Genomic DNA, 26,079 nt, shown 5'->3' with positions numbered 1-26,079 from the left:
TGACATTTTTCTTGCTAAAGCCTGCAATTCTCTTTTTTTTTTTTTTTTTTTTTTTTTTTTTTTTGCCTGTCCCATTTGGTTCTTTAGCCGTCAGAATTGTTGTCTGAAGACCAACAAGGATACCCAATGGATTTATTTTGCCAAATGGATCATCATGGCATTGCCGTATTGGTCCATTTGATAGACCTTTGTTTTTATTATTTATTTTATTTTATTTTCAGTTGTTACAGACGGGACAGACATGAGTGAGGGATAGGAAAGGGAGAAAGAAAGAGGAAGGAAAAGAAAAACAGAAGGGGAGAGGGACAGTGAGAAAGGGGGAAAAATATCTCCTGGATCACCTGTTGAGAGAAAAAGAATAGAAAACAAGCAAAAAAAAACCAAGGCAACATACTAAACACAACACCATCGCATTAATCTAGCTAAGTGTAAACAGCAGTAAATACTAAATATTGAATGTTGTTGTGCAGCACGCAGGACAGACAGCGCACAATGTGCTTTGAAGTAGCAGCCAAGAAAGGTGTGATTTAAGTCTACAAACAGTTAACACCCATGTGCACACCTGTGTGGATCAGCGCGCTTGTATTCAAATGGTTTCCCCATGTAATGGTCTGCTAGAGGATGTAGAGAGCCATAGCCCTGTCCCCCAGGGCATGAAGCAGGCATGGAGGAGATCCAGGCCCCAGACATCCAGAGGCCCCAGACATCCAGAGGCCCCAGAGTGCAAGAGCCCAAGGAGGACCACCGGAGGGGCATCCGTGCCACCCTCATGGGAAGGGCTGAGGATCCCCAGATGAGGGGTCACCCAGTAGCCACCGGGCAGAAGCTAGAGGGGGCTGCACTGGCGTGCCCGCTGGCTCCGCCGGCAGCCAGCTGTGCCAGACTGAACCGAGCCGCAGGCCCGACGGCCCCCTGCGCCCCGCCTGCGATTGCAAGCCTGCAATTGCAAGCCTGCAATTCTCACTGTCCTTTCTTATTAAAATGAATCAGAATTGATAGGACAGATATTTGTCAGAGCATTGGCTAATAAAATATGAAAAAAATGTCCTGTAAAGTTCTGTGTTGGAGCACACACTAATAAAAAACTAAACAATGACACTAAAATAAACACAGAATACTTCTTAACACTAGATTCTTATTCACAAAAATGAAGAAAATCCCATTTTCATATAACTTTCATGCTGGACTAAATAAATATCACAAGCTCAAAATTCTGGAAAATTCTGGAGCATATAATATTTTTCTATTCAAATGGAGGTGGTTTAACAGTAAAGGTTCTATAAATGTGAAGATTAGCGATGGAACGACCCTCAATGAAATCTATCAACAATGACACTTTAGAACATATTTAACAATTTTTTACTAAGTTATGATTAGAGTACAACATGTATTACATTAACTTCAAATCTTTCGGAAATCATCACTAGTTATTTTTTAGCAATTTGAAGTTTTCAATTAATATGTACTCAAATATCAGACTTTGCAGGAGTGCTGGACATTTCTTTTTTTGTTGTGTGTATATTTCAACTAACTCAGACTTTTTTTTTTGTATCTGTCTCAAAGATCTGGCAGATCCTGATTCTATTTTATTTCATTTTCAGGCTTTTATCTGTAAATGTTTGAACATTAATTGGAGATATTCATGTTCAAACATGTAGATTTCAATGTGCAAAAAAAGATTTGAAAGTAGGTCAAAGGACAGTTTTTGGCCAAATTGGAGACGGTTGAGCAGGAAATGTTCTAAAAGTTGGCTAATTTGAGATAGAATGAGCCATTTGTTTCTTTACTTGTTATCTATTATTTATTATATTATAACTTCTACTGTCCTTGTGGCCAGGTTTCTCTTAAAAGGGTTCTCCTTTTGTTTTTTTCAGTGAGACTTTTACCTGATTAAATAAAGGACAACAGGCGAGTAAGTAACTGTAATTTGATATCACAATCAAGAAATAATATTGTGCTTTACTTTTTTTTGTAAAGCTGTACATTTGAAAAATTATGGATAATGAAAAGAATTATATTTTGGCATTAACATTTTAATTTAAGTGTTTGTACATATTGGTGGTTTGACCATTATAGAAACATAAAATATGCTTTTAGAAATTAGGTGAGTGGTGGCACAAACCTCATATTGGCTGGTGATCTAATAAATTTGAACACTGCACTAAAAACTTTTGTCATTTAAACTCAAAGACGTAATTTAAATATAAACATTTACAGTGGATTGTACGGCTAAGGGATTCTGATTTAAAATTTGAATACTGCAGTTAACTAACATTTGTACAGGCACTTACGATTACGTTAACTAAGGTTTGAGGATGACGTTTGTTTCTGTGTTATCTAAACTTCCAACAGGTGGATCCACCCTGAGAGCAATAAATGTTTCCTGGAAATCTGTGTGTTTATCTAACGTTTTTTGGGAGCACAGAAGAGCTCACACGTGGCTTACAGTTGAGATTTCCCCTTTAGATAGAGGTGATCCTGCATTTCAGTGAAGTGTGAAAAGGAAAACATACAATTATGAAAGTTAATGAGGCTCAGATTAATAAGTGTGTTGTGAGTTCATAAGGCCTATGAACATAACTATAACAAAAAAAAGTGTTGGTCTTATGTGTAGTTAAATAAACAACAATACATTCTGTAGTGAACTTAGTTTCCTTTATGAGTTTATCTTATTGTTCTTGTCTTACTAGATCTAAACACCATGAAGACCTCCCATTAAGCTTTAGTATTTTTGGTGTCTTTAAAATACTGACAAAATCTCTGATTTCAAAATTTAAGCTCACACATTACACTGACAGCTTCTGTATTTACGTATTTGTGTTAATTATTTAAAAAATACAAAAATGTTTGTTATACTTAACATGTAAAATTAATATTGAAGGAGAAAAACTGATTTACTTTTCTAACTGAGATTATATATTTCTTTATGTCACTTCTTTCACATGCTCTGGCACCAAAAGCCCGGTGCCTATGCACTTCAGTAAAGATATTTAGATCTGAAAACTGTTTGCTGTTGAATTTGGGCACTTCATACCAAGAAAAATGATTGACTGATACACAATTTTAATTTTGAACAAGAAATTAGAATTTTACAGACACTTTAAATACCAAAGTTTCTCCAAAAGCTCTCTTTTCCATTGCACTGACTTACAATCTGGAGTTGGCTGCTCACTGCTCCTAAGCATTTATATCTATATTAGGTACCATGTGTTGGAGAATTATTATATAAATATATAAATATATTGTTCATACATTAAAAACTTACACAGCTTCAGCAATTTTATGTATTCTGTATGACTAAAGCTTATCTCACCAGTCACAGTAATTTTGGTAATTCTAACGGTGAAAATTTTCAACCATCAAAACAAATTAAAAGGAGAAACAAAGATAATTGTTAATTAAATTCTTGATCAATTATCCAAATATGAATTAAATTTGTCCATAATAAAAGTTTCAAACTAATTTTTGATTCATTTCAATGGTTTATTAAATCTGAACTTTAAGTTTAACTGGTTCGTAGAAACTGAACCAGTTTAGTCAACTCCCACTCTCCAACTCCACCCAATTTCATATCTTTGGGTGGAGTGAAACAGACCTTTAAAAGCTGCACGCGGTGACCTGCTGACCAACAGGACAAGTGAAAAACTCAACAAGACAAAATGGTTGTGTGGACAGACTTTGAGCGCACCACGATCCAGGACATCTTCTCCAAGATTGACTATGCGGTCGTTGGGCAAGCAGCTTTTTCCAGGTGAAACATTGTTTGTGTTTATATTAACATACAGAATTTGGGGTTAATTGAATAGCATCTTTATGAACAATGGAAAAAGCTGGCATATTTTTTGCATTACACAATGTAAATTTTTCTTTTAGAACTAAGAGCAAATCAGTTATTTATATATTCCCTCAGGTGTTTGATTGTCTACCCCTGGACTCAGAGGTATTTCGGTGGATTTGGAAACCTCTACAATGCTGCTGCTATCACAACAAATCCAAAGGTTGCTGCTCATGGAAAAATCATCATGGAAGCTCTGGAAAAAGCCGTGAAGAACATGGACAACATCAAGGCCACATATGCAGAGCTGAGCACGCTGCACTCTGAGAAACTGCAGGTGGACCCTGACAATTTCATGGTATGTATTGAATTAATGGTACTGATTTTCATTGTTATGTGTGTGCGAGTTGAAGATTGCTAAAGCATGTTTTGTTGTGTCACAGCTCCTGGGTGACTGCTTGACCATCGTGGTTGCTTCTCAATTGGGTAAAAACTTCACTGCTGAGGTCCATGCAGCTTTCCAGAAGTTCCTGGCAGTGGTGGTGTCCTCCCTCAGAAGACAGTACTACTAAAGAGCTGCAGATGCCCGTCACATGCTCTGTTTTAAACCCTTGTCTCAATGAGCTTTAAACAAAATAAAATATTAAGCAGCTTCAGAAATTTCCTTGTTTTCTTTTTCACTTTGTTTATGATTAAAATAAACTGTCTGTAATGACAAGTTAAACTTAAAAATCCCCAACAGTTTACTAATTTTAGTGTTAAAACACCAAAATGTAAACGTTTATATCTACCTTATTAGCAAAATAAATTTCAATATCAAAAGTGAAATGATACATATAAAAGTCATGCAACAACCACCTAGATATTACATGGTGTATCAAGTAAAATGAAAGCACACCCAATGTTATGATCCCGCTCAAAAATTATGATGTAAAATGAATCCATTGAACTCACAGCTTGTAAAAACAAATGCGACGACTAAAAGGACTCCCACAGCAAAGTATGTGGTGCAGGCTGATATAACAATAAGAGCATTAAAAACCATGCAACCAAATGCATGCACATAATGTTCAGGACAAAGACCCAGTTTTTGTGGATTTGCTTCCATACATAACCACAGTGGGATGCAAATCAATCAGCTTTAATTCAAGAGGTTTTACAAAAATGTTTCATGAACTGTTTTAGAATTAAAGTAATTTTATACCAGTCCCCAGTTTGAGAACTTAAAAAATTATAGGACAATTGACTAATAAGCAGTTTCATGGCCAGGTGAGTCTTTTCCTTTGTTATTTCATGAAAAATGTTCAGACATAATATATTAATTTGATTTAAGAAGTTAAGAATTTTATAGCTTTTTGCCGTAATTTTAAATATGAGGCTCAAAGAGACATTAATGTATACAAGCGAGGCCTTTATTATGCTGAAAAACACAACCAGCCCTTTAAAGAAGCAGCAAAAACTTCAGAAATGACCATTGTAGTGTTTCCAGCTCAGCCACACCAAACAACCTTAAACGCAATGAAATACAAGTGCATGCTGACAAAAATTATTTCTATGGTGAAGAAAATAAAACTTACAACATCTAACACTCTTGAGGAATTGTCAAAGTCACAATCAAGAGATGCTGAGTTTGCACCAAGGTCCAAACCACTGATTACATGAAGACCAAGAAAGTCAAATTAGGCTTTGGCAGAAAGTATTTGAAAGAATGCAAAATTTTTGTGAAAACCCTTAAATTAAAGCTGAAAGTCTGGATTTCTATCACATATTGATGGTTTCATTCACAATACAGAGTGTATAGTGGCAACAATAAAAACTGTATCTTTATTCCAAATTTTATGAAGGTCTCCTTTGGTCTTTGTTTCTGGGCTCGATCTACCTATTTAGTCACAAAAGCTTTTTTCTACCACAGAGAAAATGGGTTAATGTTTTGTTTTGTTTGAAAATTATCCAGTTTCAGTTTTCAGTTTTATTTGTCATATGCAAGTTAGCACAGGGTCAACATTGCAATGAAATGTGTTTGACGAGCAGCAGTCACTCAGCAGCATGATACAGTAGGAGAAAATATAATAAAATATAATAAAATAATAAAAATAGAAAAATAGTAAAGAGCAAAATATTAGAGAGACATGGTAAAAGAGAAAAGATGACTAAATATATATGTATCTATAAATATAAATATAAATATATGTACACTAGTGATTAATTAAGAAAAACTTGAAAAGAAATATGATGGGAGGCCACATGGGATATTGCACAGGAATGAGCAGCAGAAAATTACAGTATTGCACTTTTAAATATAAATATCAATAACAATAAAGTGAAGTGACCAGTGCAGATTAAACAGAGTACTTGTGAAGTTGCAGGGTAGCTTCTGAGCGCTGTGTTGTGTGTGTTTAAGTGTTGTGGTTGAGGTGTCGTATGGCTTGGTGGTAAAAACTGTTTTTAAGTCTTGTAGCCCGAGCAGACAGACTCCTGTAACGTCTGCCAGATGGTAACAAGGAGAACAGCTGATGTGCTGGGTGGCTGTGGTCCTTGATGATGCTGTGTGCTTTACGGAGGCATCGCTGGAGGTAAATGTCCTGAATGGCAGGAAGCCTCGTGCCAGCGATGTACTCTGCTGCCTTCACCACCCTCTGTAGTGCTTTACGGCTGCTGGCAGAGCAGCTTCCACCACCAAACTGTGATGCAGCTCGTCAGCAAGCTCTGAATTGCACATCTGTAAAAATTTGAGGTGATGTTGGCGTTCATGCTAAACTTCCTCAGCCTCCTCAGGAAGTAAAGCCGCTGGCGAGCTTTCCTGATAGCAGTGTCTGTGTGAAGGGTCCAGGAGAAGTCCTCAGTGATGTTGACTCCAAGGAACTTGAAGCTGCTGACCCTTTCGACCTTGACACCGTTGATGTGGATGGGCTGGTGTTCTTTGACTGGTCGTTTCCAGTAGTCCACTATCATCTCTTTTGCTGATGTTGAGAGTCAGGTTATTTTCCAGGCACCACTTGTACAGTGCCATCACCTCCTCTCTATAGGCCGTCTCATCATTGCCTGTGATGAGGCCTATGATGGTTGTGTCATCCGCAAACTTGATGATGATGTTGGACTCTTGTTTAGCAACACAGTCGTGTGTGAACAGGGAATATAGGAGGGGGCTAAGCACACAACCCCGCACACAACCCTGTGGCATGCCCGCCACAGTATTGTATTGTTTTATCTAATGGAAATAACTTAGTGTCCAGTGTTTCTGTGACTAAATGATATTTCTTTATTAATTTAAGTAATTGGCCACTTAACAGATAACAGTCATGCATCAATGGCAGTGCGGTGGTGCGGTGATTAGCGCTGTTGCCTCGCAAGACGGTCCTGAGTTTGATTCCGCCACCTAGCTGGAGCCTTTCTTTGTGTGTCTGCATGTTCTCCCCGTGTTTGCTTAAGTCCTTTAGGTTTTCTAAGTTCATTTCTATTTTGCCTAGGTTGCCATTATAGACTTTTTTATTAGATTCCTCTTTGTGTCTTCAACCCCTGTATTAAGTCTCCCTTGCCCTTCATCTGTTTCATGTCTGCTTGTCTTGTGTTGTCAAGCTCTTGTTGTCATGTCTGCTTCTAATTATGTTTCTTCTTTTATTTTTATCTTGTGTTCCTATGTTCAACGTGTTTACTGTACAATATAAAGCGCCTTGAGGCGACTTTTGTTGTGATTTGGCGCTAAATAAATAAAATTTAAATTGTGTTTCCACTTCCCCGGATCACCTCATGTGAGCATTTAGTCTGTGTGTTTCCAGTTATTCGTTGTCAGGTTGTCTGCTAAGTTCACGTCATGATTCCAGGTCTTTCCATGTATCCATGCCAGGACTCCATGTTTAAGGCTTTTTCATGTTTTAATTTTAGTTCACCCAGTTTAGGTTATTGTTTAGTTTTACCCATGCCCTTTCTTTGTCATTTTTTTTTTTGCCAGCCCAAATAAACAGCTTGTTTTCTATTAAAATTAAGTTTTGTTCTTGCATCTGTGCTTGGGTCCTCTTCCTCATTCCACACAATCTGGTTCGCAGCCAGACTGTGATATCGCCCTGTGGTAGCTGAGATAGGATCCAGCCCCACCCACGACACTGTCAAGGATAAGTGGAAAATAATAATAATTATTATGTAAATCGCTATAAATAACTATAGAAAAGAGAAACCACTGCAGAATTTGAAAGTCAAGTAAAAGTGTCCCAACTGCTCTGATTCAACGCAGGACAAAAATTCAGATCTTGATTTTACTTCAAGTTTTCAATGGACTTCTCTATGTCTATGTATGTAGCTTCAGATATGTTATACGCTTAGGGGAAGAACTAAACAACTGTAAACAACAAGGAAAACTCCTGCTTGGTTTTTGTCAAGTCGTACTACATTTTTGCAAAGTCTTCTTATTACCCCCCTACAAACAGCCAAGTATTTATAATCATATCAAAGGTTAGGGTCAGTCTACATCTCTTAAAAATGGATGTAGATGTGTGTGTTGTTGACCTGAAATAGAAAGCTTTTAAATCCTTTTAACTTATTGTTTGCAAACACCAGAAGAATATAAAAATAATCACAACAGTTTGATTTTTATTTTATTATTATTTTTCATTATTCAAATTGAGACATCTGCTCATGTGTACACTTTAGCGGTATTTCTCAGACAATGCACGAGCCACAGCAGCCAGAAACTTGTCCATCGCCACGTGGACCTCAGGAGTGAAATCGTAGGGGAACACGATGGCCAGAACCACGAGGAGGTTGTGAGCAAGAACCTGTGAAAAGATGAAGATCACATTTTTTAAAAAACGCCATGCTGTTAGAAAATGCACGCCAGGGTTAATTATCTCTGTTTATTTGAATGCTGCAATTCAGTATTCAGTACTGCTACAAGAAGTTAAACATTAAATGTACATTAAGCTTAGAAACAAAGAAACTGCAACTAAACCTTAATTTAAAAAAAAAAACACAACGAAATCAGGACCACTTTCAGAATTTATTGTATGTCAGTACCTTGAAGTTAGCAGGGTCCACTCTCAGAGTGAAGGCGTGCAGCTCACTGAGGCTCAGAAGACCACCGGTGAGATCGTCAATTTTGCTGACAGCATCAGTAACTGCAGTCATCACGGTTGCTCCGTGCTTCCTCACCGGGGCAGAGCCGGGGCTCAGGTCCTTCCAGTGGGAGAAATAAATCTTGGTCTGAGGGTACACTGTCAGCATCCTGGATAAAAAAAATGTACAATAAGTACACAGAACAGTACATAGAAAACGCAGGAGCAGGTTTAAGCAGTCCATTTGAGGTCGTAAGTCTTAATCCATATTTACCTGGAGACAGCATCACAGCCAATGTCCTCCTCCATGCCAGCCACATTAACCCAAAAGGCTTTGACTGTGTTCTTGTCCTTAGCAGAAAGACTCATCTTGTCTGTTGGATTTCTGTTTGAAGTTGTCTTGACCACCAGAAACGCTTTAGGCTTTTATATGTAGAACAGTAAAGGGACACACCCGGCACACCTCAGAGATAGCAACAGGCTCTTGGACAGGCCCAACATAGCTTTGAAAACTACTGAAGAAAAAGAGTTTTAAATGGTGTTCACCTATAAAGTTAGTGCACACAATAAAGAAATAAAATTAAACCAAAGAGTGGAAAGGAAAATGTATTTCTAGACAACAAAATCAAATCAAATCAGTTTTATTGTCACATCACACGTGCAGGTACACTGGTACAGTACATGCGAGTGAAATTCTTGCGTGCAAGCTTCACAAGCAACAGAGGTGTGTAAAAATACAATAACATAAGAACAAGCAAAATATAAGAGTGGGTAAATCTGACAATTATACAAATAAATATATGTACAATATAAGAGTATATGCACATTACTGAATGTGTATACTAAGTATGTATATACATATTTAAAAAATAAAATAGAAAATCATGTAGTAACATACTTTTTAATAAATACCTAAAATTGCAATGTTTTTGGCTCATGGGTTACATTAACAAATTAAAACTGTATTTTTTAACTTTGACTGTTTATTTAAATAACTGTTTATCATCTGAAGTAATTAAATTTGATAGACAGTTCAGTTTTTAAGGTGAGACATTAGTGAATCTCGTATTTATTTATGTTGCAAACAGATATCAGAATGGAAAACAATTAATTAATGATATCAGAGGTTTTTTATAACAAGGCATTTTCTTTTCAAGCATGCGCTAATTTTTTATATTTTGACAGCTGCAATCTTAACAGTGGATAAAACCACTTTTTACACAGGAGATTTTGGACGCATTTTTATATCAATTCAAAAATCAGAAAATACCAACAATCTATATAAAGTAATGCTTCTGATGTAAAACTGGATACTTAGAAAAAATGTAGTCAGATAAGCAACTAAATGTATGTTTACTACACTTTCTTTCCACTATTCTAGAGGAGAAGCTATGGAAGCAAAGTAGCATGTGCATGAAAATGAAGGAATGATCAAGAAGCACTTGAAGAGCACAAACCCCCACCAAAGGAGCTCACTATCTGAAAACTGCTGTTCACAAACATTGTCCATCTAATCTGACTGAGCTGGAGCTGTTTTGCAAAGAAGAATGGGCAAAGATTTCAGTCTCTAGATGTGCAAAGCTGGTAGAGACATACCCTAAAAGACTGGCAGCTGTAATTGCAGCAAAAGGTGGTTCTACAAAGTATTGACTCAGGGGACTGAATAATTACACACACCCCACTCTTCAGTTATTTATTTGTAAAAAATGTTTGGAATCGTACGATTTTTGTTCCACTTCTCACGTGTACACCACTTTGAATTCCAATAAAATTGATTCATGTTTGTGGCTGTAATGTGACAAACTGTGGAAAAGTTCAAGGGGACCAAATACTTTTGCAAGCCACTGTACTTGTGAGACTCATAGTGTCTGAGTTCTAAGAATGTTTGTACATTCTTCACCTATAAATCATGAATAAATCCACAATTTCATTGTACATGGGATATTTGATGCTATGCTATTAAGTTGATCTTGGTGGATGGAAGTGAAATTTTAATGGACTGTTAACAAAACCCTACAGACACACACACAGATGCTCCAAAAAATAACATCCTTGGTGGAGAAAATGAATGAATGAATGAATGGATGGATGAGATGGTTGAATCTTAGTTTCTTATCTTAAATGTTTCACATATGGCCCTTAACATAAATTTTTGTAGATGTCGTGTATTTTTCCCTTAAAAAAATTAAAAACATTATGGAGAGAAAAAAATATGTTGGTAACTATAAATACTGTTAATTTGGGGCAGATTTGGTCTAATTCATTCAAGCAATGATGTAATTTCACTTCAAATTTATGATTTAAATATAGACATGTAGATTGCCAAGGAGTCATTACTCCAAATTGAAATTCTGCAGTTAACTGCCGTTTGTTCAGGCAGTTAAAACTTGTGATAACTAAGGTTTGAGGATGACGTTTGTTTCTGCCTTATCTAAACTTCCAACAGGTGGATCCACCCTGAGAGCAATAAATGTTTCCTGGATATCTCTGGGTTGATTTTTACTTTTTTCTTTTTTTGTTCACAAAAGAGCTCACAAGTTGAGATTTCCTGTTCAGACAGAGGTGATCCTTCATTGCAGTGAAACGTAAAAAACAGGACATAAAATAATGAAAGCTAATGAGGCTCACGTGTATACCTGAGTGGACACAACTAGCTATCTGAGTGGTCAGAGGCTAAATTAGCAGATTTTGAGAGTGACGAATGAAAATAATTTATAGTTTAATTCATGATTCAATGATAACGAAAAAAAGACACATTTTCTTTGATTCAGTTTGATGGTGAAGTGAATATAGTCTTGCCAAACCCCAGACTGCCACATCCCACTGTCTAACTCCACCCAACTGCATATCTATGGGTGGAGTGTAACAGACCTTTAAAAGCTGCACGCGCTGACCTGCTGACTAACAGGACAAGTGCAAAACTCAACAAGGCAAAATGGTTGTGTGGACAGACTTTGAGCGCACCACGATCCAGGACATCTTCTCCAAGATCGACTATGCGGTCGTTGGACAAGCAGCTTTTTCCAGGTATGACCATGTTTCTGATATTTACTCCCTTAAAGAATGTGCAAGATTATATGACACTATATATATATGTCTCTTTTTTAGTAATTGTGAGCTATTTAACATTTTCAAGAGCAAATCAATTATTTATATATTCCCTCAGGTGTCTGATTGTCTACCCCTGGACTCAGAGGTATTTCGGTGGATTTGGAAACCTCTACAATGCTGCTGCCATCACATCAAATCCAAGGGTTGCGTCTCATGGAAAAGTCATCATGGAAGCTCTGGAAAAAGCCGTGAAGGACATGGACAACATCAAGGCCACATATGCAGAGCTGAGCGCGCTGCACTCTGAGAAACTGCAGGTGGACCCTGACAATTTCATGGTAGGCAATGCTGAACTGATGGTACTGGCTTCTATTGACATTTATGTATTTATTTAGCATGTTCAGGATTTCTCATGCATGTTGTGTTGTTTTACAGCTCCTGGGCGACTGCCTGACCATTGTGGTTGCTTCCCAGCTGCGTAAAGCCTTCACTCCTGAGGTACACGCGGCTTTTCAGAAGTTCCTGGCAGTGGTGGTGTCTTCCCTCAGAAAGCAGTACTACTAGAAAGCTACAGAGGACCGTCACATACTCTGTTTTTTTAATCATGTCTTAAGGAGGCTTAAATAAATAAAACAACGGGCATATTCTTCACTTTGTTGTTTTTTCCTTTTCCAACATTTGTAATTATATCAGGGTGTAGCAGAAGAGTTAAATAGTGGGTGTATCTTGTAGTGCAAGCTATAAATGAGCCTATTCTTTTAATTTTTAAATGGTGTCCTCCCTCAGAAAACAGTACTACTAGAGAGCTACAGAGTACTGTTTTTAAAGTGTGACTCAAAATGCTGATAATAAATAAGATATATGAAGCATATACCTCAAGTTGTTCATTTTATTTCCCTTTTTTCAGAATATATGGTCATATTAGTAAATAAAAGTAACTCTTTGAGAGTCTTGTAAGCTTTGTTCATATATAGAAAAATATATAGGCCTACACACTGTTCTTTTATACTGTTCTGTAAGACAGCTGATGTACAAACGAAATACAACTACATCCAAATACAAACACACACAGAAAAATGTGAGCAAGGTGATACTTGTAAAAAGAAAACACCATTGTGTCTTCTAGTTGATGGTATCCATAACAACCATGGTATTGGATCAATTGTAGTGCAATAGGGTCTGCTCTCCCCTACATAAACTGCCTATATAGATTTAAAGTATCAGTATCAGTATTGGTATGCGAAAAACTGGGCCTTTATTTACTTGGTATCAGATCGATACCTTATTCTGCATTATCCCACATCACTACTATCTTCTTCTGGGGTGTTTTTTTTAAAGGCATTACTTCTAGTAAATCAGATTGTGCTGTAACTGATCGAGGTCAAATGAACTGTCAATTACTAATAAGAGCATGTGACCCTGGCCATGGTTATAATGAAAATAAAGTTTGCAGTGTTTGGTTTTATAAATCATTTGAACGTACACATGTTTTTTTTCTTTGCTTTACAAATTTTGTTGGTTATTGTATTGCTCTGGACAATTATAAAAGAATCATAAAAAATAATAGCGAAGATAAGCTAAAATGTCAGCAGATGTTCTCAGCAAACAGCATGTGCTGTTGTGTTCTGGGTTTATCTTGGATTGGATTTTCCCTGTTATTTTAAAGCATAATTGCTGCAGCAACAATATATATACAGGCATCTAAAAAGTTATTTCTATAGAATGAATCAAATTAATGTTGATATTATTTTAAAAAATATAATCGTAAGAATATTAATTTGTGCTGGGATCTGCAAAACATCGGCAGCCTCCTAGCCTGCAATAAAGTTATAGCGATGTTACTTTTATTGCACAACATTATAGCTGTAGAAACAAATAAAATCGTTACTCTGTGGCACTTCGCATTTAATGGTAAGAAAGGTAGGCTATTACTTTAAACCAGGGGCAATTCTAGGATCAGAGCTTTGGGGGTGCTGAGCACCCAGAGAGCTGCCCATCCAGGCAAGATAAACTTTACTCGTCACGATGAGACGTCTTCCCCGTCTCTGTCAGTCCCTGCATCCTTAAATGTCTCCAGTTGTCCCGAGTTCCCTCTGACTGTCTCCTTGGTGCATTTAAACCCCTGTTCCTCCCTGTCCTCATTGTCTGCTGACTTCATCTCCATTATCAGTCATCAAAATTTAAGCCTCTCTGTGCAAGTCTGCAAATTTCTTTATTAAATCATAAGATTCTTAAATTCATCAAGTCTCTCTGTGCCTGGTTCCTCGTCACAAAAGATGACATCACTGTTTTGTACATTTTAACACAATTTAATCCCCACATTTGTGAAAGAAAAGCAAAACACTTTTTTGAAAAGTCTGTAACAAAACCATCAAATCTGATCAAGGTTATTTAAATGCTGCAAAAGAAGAATGGATTGGAATAAAATAAAAAAAACCATATCCTAACCTTAATTACTGCGGGAGAATAATGAATGATGCTCATAATGATGCTCATAGTGAGTATGCAGTACAGAGAGGCTGCCTCTCTGTACTGCATCCAGTCAGTTAGCTAGTTAGTAACTTGGGTTCAATATCGGCACATGCACATATGACAAAATAACCAGTTTCTCTCATTACATTTCAAAACAGGACAGTGGTAACAACAGCAGGCAAGATAATGTTAAGTTTTAGATTTTAAATACGCTGTATAAATTTCAATGGGAGCAACGGGACGGTCAAATATCACTGATTTTACTACAGAGCGGGACGGATTGTAGGGTAGCAAACATCGTCGGAAAAGACATTTTCAACACTGCAGGTTACCTGGTATAATGTTTTTCAGCTAAAAAGAAACATGGTCTGACTCCTACAAACTATATAAAGAGTAAATGAAGGTTAAATGCAGCTAATATGTCCTGTTTTAAGCCAGGAACTTCCGCCTCCGCTCCGCTGCGTCTGAGCCACTATCGCTCTGGCACCAACGGCGCTGCAGAGCAAGGGAGAGCCGAGCTGGAACAAACCATTTTTGGAGGGGGGAGGGCCCTCCCCCCTCCCAAAATTATTTATCTAAACTTTTGCTGTTACAATGTTCCGTCTCAATGAAGTACTGTATGCTTTTTATATTTTTAATAGTGTGTCACACAAACAAGCCTCTCTGTGCAAGTCTGCAAATTTCTTTATTAAATCATAAGATTCTTAAATTCATCAAGTCTCTCTGTGCCTGGTTCCTCGTCACAAAAGATGACATCACTGTTTTGTACATTTTAACACAATTTAATCCCCACATTTGTGAAAGAAAAGCAAAACACTTTTTTGAAAAGTCTGTAACAAAACCATCAAATCTGATCAAGGTTATTTAAATGCTGCAAAAGAAGAATGGATTGGAATAAAATAAAAAAAACCATATCCTAACCTTAATTACTGCGGGAGAATAATGAATGATGCTCATAATGATGCTCATAGTGAGCATCATTATGAAAAAAGTAAGAAATCTTTGGGGGTGCTGAAGCACCCCCAAAAATGGGCTAAAATCGCCCCTGCTGCACCTTATATCAGTTGCACAGAAGTAGCTCTACATAATCTGGGCGCTACAGCTTTAAGTACCTCCCGCAGACGGCAATCACTTTCTGCCAGACGATCACTTTCTAGCACAACACCTGGAACTAGGGGGCAAAACAATGGCACGAGTGTTGCTGTTTGCCTGAGGAAGAATAAAGTAGTCCTGGTAAGCCAATCACATGACCACTTCAAGATGACAAAGCAACAAGGTGATATTTAAACCAGTATTTTAATTGTGTTGATAGGCCACGTAAAACCAGAGTCATGATAAACAATATATATGTAGTGTTTTTCCTCAATATTTTCGTCATGTTTACTGTGTAAGGACAGCACTAGCAAGCACTCTCTGCTATGACCAAAAAACACCAAACAAACAAACAAACAAAAAAAACCCCACCCCTTTCATGTTGGTGGAAAAATGCACCATGTCGACCAATCAAAAAATGATATGGCAACATGACATTTGGTTGTTTAGAAAGAGGGGTAAGTTTTAGGAGTGACAGTGAGAGAGAGAGAGCAGAAAAAGAGAGAGAGCAAGTTTTGAGATGTGAGAGATTTGTGATGTTTAGCATCTTTGGAGTGTGTAGTTAATGTGTTGTCTTGTGTAGTTAGTGTGTAGTGTTGTAGATAGTTTTCTGCAGGTGTCAGGCTTGTGATGTTCTCCTTTATAGTGGACAGAAATTATTTTTTTTGGAGTGGCACAAATAATTTGTGTGGCATCTTATATTTGCATTTAAAGTCATGAAATATGATTCAGTAAACATGTTTAACATGTTTGTGGTTTTTCGTCTGATTTTAGATCAATTGTGTTAATACAGTATGTCAAAATGAAAATATAAATATAAATTCAGACACGTGAGGTTGTGCTGAAAAGAATGATACCAAACAGGGTAAAGTAAATAGTTTTTAACAGTGAAATGAGGTAAAACCAAATGTAGTGAAAAATGGCCAATTACACCCTGGACCCCAAAGGGTTAATTTTTTTTCCTAAGTAATGCAATAGTTACTTTTCAAGTAATTAATTACTTTTAGAATCTTGTAACTAAGTTACTTTTTTGAAGAAGTAACTAGTAACTAAAATAAATTACTTTTTCAAAGTAACTTGCTCAACAATGCCCACCACTATTGTCTCATGCACAAACTTCAAGATGAAATAGGAGATACTAGTGGCCGTGCAGTCGTAGGTGTAGAGTGAGTACATTAGAGTTCAATATACACCCCTGACGTAACGCCACGCTGCCGTCTGCGAAGGCTGCATGATATTACACCACGCCACACTGGCCACACAGGTCACACCAGTCACACAAGTCACACTGCGCTGCCATCACACTGCCCGTCACACCCATCACACCGTGCTGCCTGCGTGGCTTAACTGGCAGCGTGGTTTAATGGGTAGCGCGGTTTCACGGGCAGCAAGGTTTCACAGGTAGCGCGGTTTCATGGGTAGCGCGGTTTATCGGGTAGAGCGGTTTCACGGGTAGCGCGGTTTATCGGGTAGCGCGGTTTCACGGGTAGCGTGGTTTAACGGGTAGCGCGGTTTCACGGGTAGCGCGGTTTCACGGGTAGCGCGGTTTCACGGGTAGCGCGGTTTCACGGGTAGCGCGGTTTAACCGGCAGCAAGATTTCACGGGTACCACAGTTTCCCGGCTAGCGTGGTTTGTCACACTGCGCTGTCATTGAAGGGTATGGAAGTATGTTTTTTGTGTGAACTGACCATTTGAGATTCTCCCCCAGATGTACGGCTAGGAAACGGAAGCGATTCACTCTTTCCACAGCAGCGCCGTTGATGGTAATCGGGGTATGTGCTTTACTACACCTCCAGAAGTCCACCGTCATCTCTTCTGTTTTTCTGACATTGAGGGTGAGATGGATCTCTTAGCATTAAAGTTTAAAGGCACTGAGATCCTTCTTGTAACATCACCCTCACTATTGTGTCATCCGCAAACATCAAAATGAAATTGGAGATACTAGTGGCCGTGAAGTCAAAGGTGTAGAGTGAGTACATGAGAGTTCAGTATACACCCCTGACGTAACACCACGCTGCCGTCTGTGAAGGCTGCATGATGTTACACCGCGCCACACCGGTCACACAGGTCGCACCGTGCTGCCGTCACATCCGGGTTTCACCTTTGGTGATAAGACCCACCACTGTTGTATTGTCCGCCAACTTCACATTGAAATTGGAGATACTAGTGGCCGTGCAGTCGTAGGTGTAGTGTGAGTACATGAAAGTATCCACCTCTGACGTAACACCACACTTCCGTCTACAAAGGCTGCGTAACGTCACACCAGTGACATCGGATACACAGGTCACATCTTGCTGCCGTCACATCGGTCACACCGGGGTATTAAACCCACCACTGTTGTATCGTCCGCAAACTTCACAATGAAATTGGAGATACTAGTTGCCGTGCAGTCGTAGGTGTAGAGTTCAATATACACCCCTGACGTAACACCACGCTGCCGTCTACGAAGGCTGCTTGACGTTACACCACGCCACACTGGCCACACTGGTCACACCGCGCTGCCGTCACACCAGTTGCACCTCGCTGCTGCCTGCGAAGGTTGTATGACGTCACATCAGTCACACAGATTAGAAACGCGCTGCCGTCACACTGCCCGTCACACTGCCCGTCACACTGCCCGTCACACTGCCCGTCACACCCACCAGACTGTGCTGCCTGCGTGGTTTAACTGGCAGTTTCACAGGTAGCGCAGTTTAACGGCTAGCGCGGTTTGTCACTCTCGTCACACTGCGCCGTCTATGAAGGGGTATGTTGTTCGTGTGAACTGACCATTTGAGATCCTCTGCCAGATGTACAGCTAGGAAACGGAAATTATTCACTCTTTCTACAGCAGCGCCGTTGATGGTGATGTGGGTATGTGCTTTACTACACCTCCAGAAGTCCACTATCATCTCTTCTGTTTTTGTGACATTGAGGGTGAGATGGTTCTCTTAGCATTAAAGTTTAAAGGCACTGAGATCCTTCTTGTAACCGTCTTGAAATGGCGTTACAAGCAACGGCGTTACAAGCAACGGCGTTACAAGCAACGGCATTACTAACTGCGTTACCTTTTTCAGTAACAAGTAATCTAACTAATTACTATTCCCATCGTTACAACGCCGTTACCGTTTCTACCAAGAAAATGCGGAGCGGTTGCGTTACTATTTTTCAACAAACAGATGGTTGAACCTGTCTTCAGTGTTGCCAACTCCTCAGTAGGGAAAATCGCTATTGGTTGTCCTAAAAGTCGCTAGAAGTCACTAAATGATGTCATCGCCTAATTTGAATAATTGGCCATGCTAATGTAATTGTAACCTACGTTGTTGGAGAGAGAAATAACATCGTGGAAGAGACATAAAGTGAGTAAAAAAACGTCCTAAATGCATTTAGAATTAGAACTACAAATTAAATTTCTTTTAGCAATTATTGTTTTTTAATGTCACAATTCCAACCCTGATCCTTTACCCGGGCTTGGACCGACAAAAGTGACCCGAAATTGGCACTCTGGGAGAGTTACTTTGTGTGTGTGTGTGTGTGTTTATTAGTAGTTTTAAAAGTTGTGATCCACAAAACAGCATAACAGTAAAATAAGATCTGACTGCGTTACAGTCAGTGCGGGAGCAGCGGCTTCACTCATGCGCGATTCATTTGCAGTTTGGAGGCATAGGTGTGAACATCTCCTGCCCTGATAGCAGCTGGGGGAGGACTGTCCTCCGCCCGTGAGCGCTTTGGCACGGGTGAGGTGCACCGTGCCAAAGCACCGCTGCTTGTTGAGAGTAAGAGCGATACGCGCTTTCACATCAAAAATTCGACATAAATAAGTCTCCAATAACACCAGAAAGTGTCGCCAGATTTGTCGCTTTTTAGAAAAAAAAGTCACTAAGAGGGTCTGAAAACTCGCTAAATATAGCGAGAAAGTTGCTAAGTTTGCAACACTGGCTGTCTTCAGCTTACTGCACCTCAGGGGCGATTCTAGGATCAGAGCTTTGGGGGTGCTGAGCACCCAGAGAGCTGCCCATCCAGGCAAGATAAACTTTACTCGTCACGATGAGACGTCTTCCCCGTCTCTGTCAGTCCCTGCATCCTTAAATGTCTCCAGTTGTCCCGAGTTCCCTCTGACTGTCTCCTTGGTGCATTTAAACCCCTGTTCCTCCCTGTCCTCATCGTCTGCTGACTTCATCTCCATTATCAGTCATCAAAATTTAAGCCTCTCTGTGCAAGTCTGCAAATTTCTTTATTAAATCATAAGATTCTTAAATTCATCAAGTCTCTCTGTGCCTGGTTCCTCGTCACAAAAGATGACATCACTGTTTTGTACATTTTAACACAATTTAATCCCCACATTTGTGAAAGAAAAGCAAAACACTTTTTTGAAAAGTCTGTAACAAAACCATCAAATCTGATCAAGGTTATTTAAATGCTGCAAAAGAAGAATGGATTGGAATAAAATAAAAAAACCCATATCCTAACCTTAATTACTGCGGGAGAATAATGAATGATGCTCATAATGATGCTCATAGTGAGTATGCAGTACAGAGAGGCTGCCTCTCTGTACTGCATCCAGTCAGTTAGCTAGTTAGTAACTTGGGTTCAATATCGGCACATGCACATATGACAAAATAACCAGTTTCTCTCATTACATTTCAAACAGGACAGTGGTAACAACAGCAGGCAAGATAATGTTAAGTTTTAGATTTTAAATACGCTGTATAAATTTCAATGGGAGCAACGGGACGGTCAAATATCACTGATTTTACTACAGCACCCCCAAAAATGGGCTAAAATCGCCCCTGCTTTGAACACTCTTTCTGTGTTTGCACATTAAGTTTTATTTAGTGGCCAACTGAAAGCTTATTGGTCAATCATCTTGACTTTTAATAAATTCTGGCACATTTTGTTGGCCTTTCATCTCAGCCCTCCTTTATTACACGTATATTGTTTTTATTGTTTAGATTTGCCACTAAATTGAAAGTTGATATCAACTTTAAAGAAATTCGCTTCACCACACAGATAACAGCTGTACTGTATTTGATTTATTTATTTCTTTATTTTGACATTAAAATTCAGTTTGGGAGTATCCAAGCCCATGTTGTTGACCGTGCAATTTATCGGTACTTTTCAGACAGGGCAAGCGCCAGCGCAGTCAGGAACTTGTCAATAGCCACGTGGACCTCGGGGGTGAAGTCGTTGGGGAATGTGGTGGACAGGACCACAAGGAGGTTGTGAGAGAGAACCTGTGAAAAAATGATAGCCTCATTTAAAGTCACATTTAATTGCTGTAATATTCTGCAAACATTGTCTTTGTACAATTGAACCGCACAGTCTGGGTTAAGTGTAATTTAGACATGTTGTGTTTAATAATGTTTCTGTGAGAAATAGATTTGCTTGGGAATAGCTACTTGGGAAGAAAAACTTGGGTTGTCTAAAGACAAAAAAATATTAAATCTATTAAATTTTTATGATATTAATACGATAATGCACAAAAGTTGTGATCTGTTTTATTTAAGTCCAAACCTTCACAGCAAAACACTAAAAAGTTTCACTGCTATGATTTAATAAATAAGTACCTTGAAGTTTGCAGGGTCCACTCTCAGAGTGAAGGCGTGCAGCCCACTGAGGCTCAGAAGACCACCGGTCAGATCATCAATTTTGCTGACAGCGTCAGTAACTGCAGCCATCACGGTTGCTCCGTGCTTCCTCACCGGGGCAGAGCCGGGGCTCAGGTCCTTCCAGTGGGAGAAATAAATCTTGGTCTGAGGGTACACTGTCAGCATCCTGGATAAAAATTTAAGGTGAGTTAACAGTACATATATTTTTAAAAAAGGAGCAGGTTAAAGCAGTCCTTTTGGGTTCGTAGATTATAAGTCATAATCCATATTTACCTGGAGACAGCATCACAGCCGATTTGTTCCTCCTTTCCAGCCACCTTAGCCCAAAAGGCTTTGACTGTGTCCTTGTCCTTAGCAGAAAGACTGGCCATCTTGCCTGTTGACTTTTCGTTTGAAGTTGTCTTGACCACCAGAAAAGCTTTAGGCCTTTATATGTAGAACAGTAAACGGACACACCCGACACACCTCAGAGATAGCAACAGGCTCTTGGACAGGCCCAACATAGCTTTGAAAACTACTGAAGAAAAAGAGTTTTAAATGGTGTTCACCTATAAAGTTAGTGCACACAATAAAGAAATAAAACTAAACCAAAGAGTGGAAAAGGGAAATGTATTTCTAGACAACAAAATCAAATCAGTTTTATTGTCACATCACATGTGCAGGTACACTGGTACAGTACATGCGAGTGAAATTCTTGCGTGCGAGCTTCACAAGCAACAGAGGTGTGTAAAAATACAATAACATAAGAACAAGCAAAATATAAGAGCGGGTAAATCTGACAATTATACGAATAAATATATGTACAATATAAGAGTATATGTGCATTACTGAATGTGTATACTAAATATGTATATCTATAGGTGTGTGTGTGTGTGTGTGTGTGTATATATATATATATATATATTTTAAAAATAAAATAGAAAATCATGAAGTAACATACTTTTTAATAAATACCTAAAATTGCAATGTTTTTGGCTCATGGGTTACATTAACAAATGAAAACTGTATTTTTAACTTTGACTGTTTATTAAAATAATTGTTTATCATCTGAAATAATCAAATTTGATAGACAGTTCAGTTTTTAAGGTGAGACATTAGTGAATCCCGTATTTATTTATGTTGCAAACGGATATCAGAATGGAAAACAATTAATTAATGATATCAGAGGTTTTTTATAACAAGGCATTTTCTTTTCAAGCATGCGCTAATTTTTTATATTTTGACAGCTGCAATCTTAACAGTGGATAAAACCACTTTTTACACAGGAGATTTTGGACGCATTATTATATCAATTCAAAAATCAGAAAATACCAACAATCTATATAAAGTAATGCTTCTGATGTAAAACTGGAAACTTAGAAAAAATGTAGTCAGATAAGCAACTAAATGTATGTTTACTACACTTTCTTTACACTATTCTAGAGGAGAAGCTATGGAAGCAAAGTAGCATGTGCATGAAAATGAAGGAATGATCAAGAAGCACTTGAAGACTGCAAACCCCCACCAAAGGAGCTCACTATCTGGGCAGTATTTACATTTGAGGGAATAGTATTGTATTTCAGGGGGCTGAATAATTACACACACCCCACTTTTCAGTTATTTATTTGTAAAAAAAATGTTTGGAATCGTACGATTTTTGTTCCACTTCTCACGTGTACACCACTTTGAATTCCAATAAAATTGATTCATGTTTGTGGCTGTAATGTGACAAAATGTGGAAAAGTTCAAGGGGACCAAATACTTTTGCAAGACACTGTACTTGTGAGACTCATAGTGTCTGAGTTCTAAGAATGTTTGTACATTCTTCACCTATAAATCATGAATAAATCCACAATTTCATTGTACATGGGCTATTTGATGCTATGCTATTAAGTTGATCTTGGTGGATGGAAGTGAAATTTTAATGGACTGTTAACAAAACCCTACAGACACACACACAGATGCTCCAAAAAAATAACATCCTTGGTGGAGAAAATGAATGAATGAACAAATGAATGAATGGATGGATGGATGGATGGATGGATGAGATGGTTGAATCTTAGTTTCTTATCTTAAATGTTTCACATATGGCCCTTAACATAAATTTGTGTAGATGTCATGTATTTTTCCCTTAAAAAAATTAAAAACATTATGGAGAGAAAAAAATATGTTGGTAACTATAAATACTGTTAATTTGGGGCAGATTTGGATGGTGGTCTAATTCATTCAAGCAATGATGTAATTTCACTTCAAATTTATGATTTAAATATAGACATGTAGATTGCCAAGGAGTCATTACTCCAAATTGAAATTCTGCAGTTAACTGCCGTTTGTTCAGGCAGTTAAAACTTGTGATAACTAAGGTTTGAGGATGACGTTTGTTTCTGCCTTATCTAAACTTCCAACAGGTGGATCCACCCTGAGAGCAATAAATGTTTCCTGGATATCTCTGGGTTGATCTTTACTTTTTTCTTTTTTTGTTCACAAAAGAGCTCACAAGTTGAGATTTCCTGTTCAGACAGAGGTGATCCTTCATTGCAGTGAAACGTAAAAAACAGGACATAAAATAATAAAAGCTAATGAGGCTCACGTGTATACCTGAGTGGACACAACTAGCTATCTGAGTGGTCAGAGGCTAAATTAGCAGATTTTGAGAGTGACGAATGAAAATAATTTATAATTTAATTTATGATTTAATGATAACAAAAAAAAGACACATTTTCTTTGATTCAGTTTGATGGTGAAGTGAATATAGTCCTGCCAATCCCCAGACTGGCACATCCCACTGTCTAACTCCACCCAACTGCATATCTTTGGGTGGAGCGAAACAGACCTTTAAAAGCTGCACGCGCTGACCTGCTGACCAACAGGACAAGTGCAAAACTCAAAAAGGCAAAATGGTTGTGTGGACAGACTTTGAGCGCACCACGATCCAGGAGATTTTCTCCAAGATCGACTATGCAGTCGTTGGACAAGCAGCTTTTTCCAGGTATGACCATGTTTCTGATATTTACTCCCTTAAAGAATGTGCAAGATTATATGACATTATATATATATGTCTCTTCTTTAGTAATTGTAAGCTATTTAACATTTTCAAGAGCAAATCAATTATTCATATATTCCCTCAGGTGTCTGATTGTCTACCCCTGGACTCAGAGGTATTTCGGTGGATTTGGAAACCTCTACAATGCTGCTGCCATCACATCAAATCCAAGGGTTGCATCTCATGGAAAAGTCATCATGGAAGCTCTGGAAAAAGCCGTGAAGGACATGGACAACATCAAGGCCACATATGCAGAGCTGAGCGCGCTGCACTCTGAGAAACTGCAGGTGGACCCTGACAATTTCATGGTAGGCAATGCTGAACTGATGGTACTGGCTTCTATTGACATTTATGTATTTATTTAGCATGTTCAGGATTTCTCATGCATGTTGTGTTGTTTTACAGCTCCTGGGCGACTGCCTGACCATTGTGGTTGCTTCCCAGCTGCGTAAAGCCTTCACTCCTGAGGTACACGCGGCTTTTCAGAAGTTCCTGGCAGTGGTGGTGTCTTCCCTCAGAAAGCAGTACTACTAGAAAGCTACAGAGGACCGTCACATACTCTGTTTTTTTAATCATGTCTTAAGGAGGCTTAAATAAATAAAACAACGGGCATATTCTTCACTTTGTTGTTTTTTCCTTTTCCAACATTTGTAATTATATCAGGGTGTAGCAGAAGAGTTAAATAGTGGGTGTATCTTGTAGTGCAAGCTATAAATGAGCCTATTCTTTTAATTTTTAAATGGTGTCCTCCCTCAGAAAACAGTACTACTAGAGAGCTACAGAGGACTGTTTTTAAAGTGTGACTCAAAATGCTGATAATAAATAAGATATATGAAGCATATACCTCAAGTTGTTCATTTTATTTCCCTTTTTTCAGAATATATGGTCATATTAGTAAATAAAAGTAACTCTTTGAGAGTCTTGTAAGCTTTGTTCATATATAGAAAAATATATAGGCCTACACACTGTTCTTTTATACTGTTCTGTAAGACAGCTGATGTACAAACGAAATACAACTACATCCAAATACAAACACACACAGAAAAATGTGAGCAAGGTGATACTTGTAAAAAGAAAACACCATTGTGTCTTCTAGTTGATGGTATCCATAACAACCATGGTATTGGATCAATTGTAGTGCAATAGGGTCTGCTCTCCCCTACATAAACTGCCTATATAGATTTAAAGTATCAGTATCAGTATTGGTATGCGAAAAACTGGGCCTTTATTTACTTGGTATCAGATCGATACCTTATTCTGCATTATCCCACATCACTACTATCTTCTTCTGGGGTGTTTTTTTTAAAGGCATTACTTCTAGTAAATCAGATTGTGCTGTAACTGATCGAGGTCAAATGAACTGTCAATTACTAATAAGAGCATGTGACCCTGGCCATGGTTATAATGAAAATAAAGTTTGCAGTGTTTGGTTTTATAAATCATTTGAACGTACACATGTTTTTTTTCTTTGCTTTACAAATTTTGTTGGTTATTGTATTGCTCTGGACAATTATAAAAGAATCATAAAAAATAATAGCGAAGATAAGCTAAAATGTCAGCAGATGTTCTCAGCAAACAGCATGTGCTGTTGTGTTCTGGGTTTATCTTGGATTGGATTTTCCCTGTTATTTTAAAGCATAATTGCTGCAGCAACAATATATATACAGGCATCTAAAAAGTTATTTCTATAGAATGAATCAAATTAATGTTGATATTATTTTAAAAAATATAATCGTAAGAATATTAATTTGTGCTGGGATCTGCAAAACATCGGCAGCCTCCTAGCCTGCAATAAAGTTATAGCGATGTTACTTTTATTGCACAACATTATAGCTGTAGAAACAAATAAAATCGTTACTCTGTGGCACTTCGCATTTAATGGTAAGAAAGGTAGGCTATTACTTTAAACCAGGGGCAATTCTAGGATCAGAGCTTTGGGGGTGCTGAGCACCCAGAGAGCTGCCCATCCAGGCAAGATAAACTTTACTCGTCACGATGAGACGTCTTCCCCGTCTCTGTCAGTCCCTGCATCC

General features: G+C 38.2%; 5 protein-coding genes across 5 annotated transcripts; 3 read left to right on the top strand and 2 right to left on the bottom strand.

The window, feature by feature from the left end:
- The first annotated feature begins 3,659 nt into the window (after positions 1-3,659).
- On the top strand, positions 3,660-4,421 carry LOC148102994 (hemoglobin subunit beta-like). Its single transcript, XM_087839908.1, has 3 exons — positions 3,660-3,751; positions 3,911-4,133; positions 4,219-4,421. The coding sequence occupies exons 1-3, from the start codon at positions 3,660-3,662 to the stop codon at positions 4,345-4,347; spliced, it is 444 nt and encodes a 147-aa protein (XP_087696034.1). The 3' UTR covers positions 4,348-4,421.
- Positions 4,422-8,351: 3,930 nt separating this feature from the next.
- LOC148102993 (hemoglobin subunit alpha-2-like) lies at positions 8,352-9,209 on the bottom strand. Its single transcript, XM_087840354.1, has 3 exons — positions 9,095-9,209; positions 8,783-8,990; positions 8,352-8,544 (listed from the first exon to the last, which is right to left on the bottom strand). The coding sequence occupies exons 1-3, from the start codon at positions 9,187-9,189 to the stop codon at positions 8,416-8,418; spliced, it is 432 nt and encodes a 143-aa protein (XP_087696480.1). The 5' UTR covers positions 9,190-9,209; the 3' UTR covers positions 8,352-8,415.
- A 2,500-nt stretch (positions 9,210-11,709) lies between these two features.
- LOC148102992 (hemoglobin subunit beta-like) lies at positions 11,710-12,522 on the top strand. Its single transcript, XM_087839904.1, has 3 exons — positions 11,710-11,847; positions 11,987-12,209; positions 12,307-12,522. The coding sequence occupies exons 1-3, from the start codon at positions 11,756-11,758 to the stop codon at positions 12,433-12,435; spliced, it is 444 nt and encodes a 147-aa protein (XP_087696030.1). The 5' UTR covers positions 11,710-11,755; the 3' UTR covers positions 12,436-12,522.
- Positions 12,523-20,520: 7,998 nt separating this feature from the next.
- LOC148102991 (hemoglobin embryonic subunit alpha-like) lies at positions 20,521-21,415 on the bottom strand. Its single transcript, XM_087840353.1, has 3 exons — positions 21,298-21,415; positions 20,983-21,190; positions 20,521-20,649 (listed from the first exon to the last, which is right to left on the bottom strand). The coding sequence occupies exons 1-3, from the start codon at positions 21,393-21,395 to the stop codon at positions 20,521-20,523; spliced, it is 435 nt and encodes a 144-aa protein (XP_087696479.1). The 5' UTR covers positions 21,396-21,415.
- Positions 21,416-23,882: 2,467 nt separating this feature from the next.
- LOC148102990 (hemoglobin subunit beta-like) lies at positions 23,883-24,667 on the top strand. Its single transcript, XM_087840352.1, has 3 exons — positions 23,883-23,992; positions 24,132-24,354; positions 24,452-24,667. The coding sequence occupies exons 1-3, from the start codon at positions 23,901-23,903 to the stop codon at positions 24,578-24,580; spliced, it is 444 nt and encodes a 147-aa protein (XP_087696478.1). The 5' UTR covers positions 23,883-23,900; the 3' UTR covers positions 24,581-24,667.
- The last annotated feature ends 1,412 nt before the right edge of the window (positions 24,668-26,079 follow it).

The sequence above is a fragment of the Neolamprologus brichardi genome, chromosome 4 (assembly GCF_056152115.1).
Source record: "Neolamprologus brichardi isolate AB-2024 chromosome 4, ASM5615211v1, whole genome shotgun sequence".
NCBI lineage: Eukaryota > Metazoa > Chordata > Actinopteri > Cichliformes > Cichlidae > Neolamprologus > Neolamprologus brichardi.
This window is presented reverse-complemented; position numbering and strand designations above follow the sequence as displayed.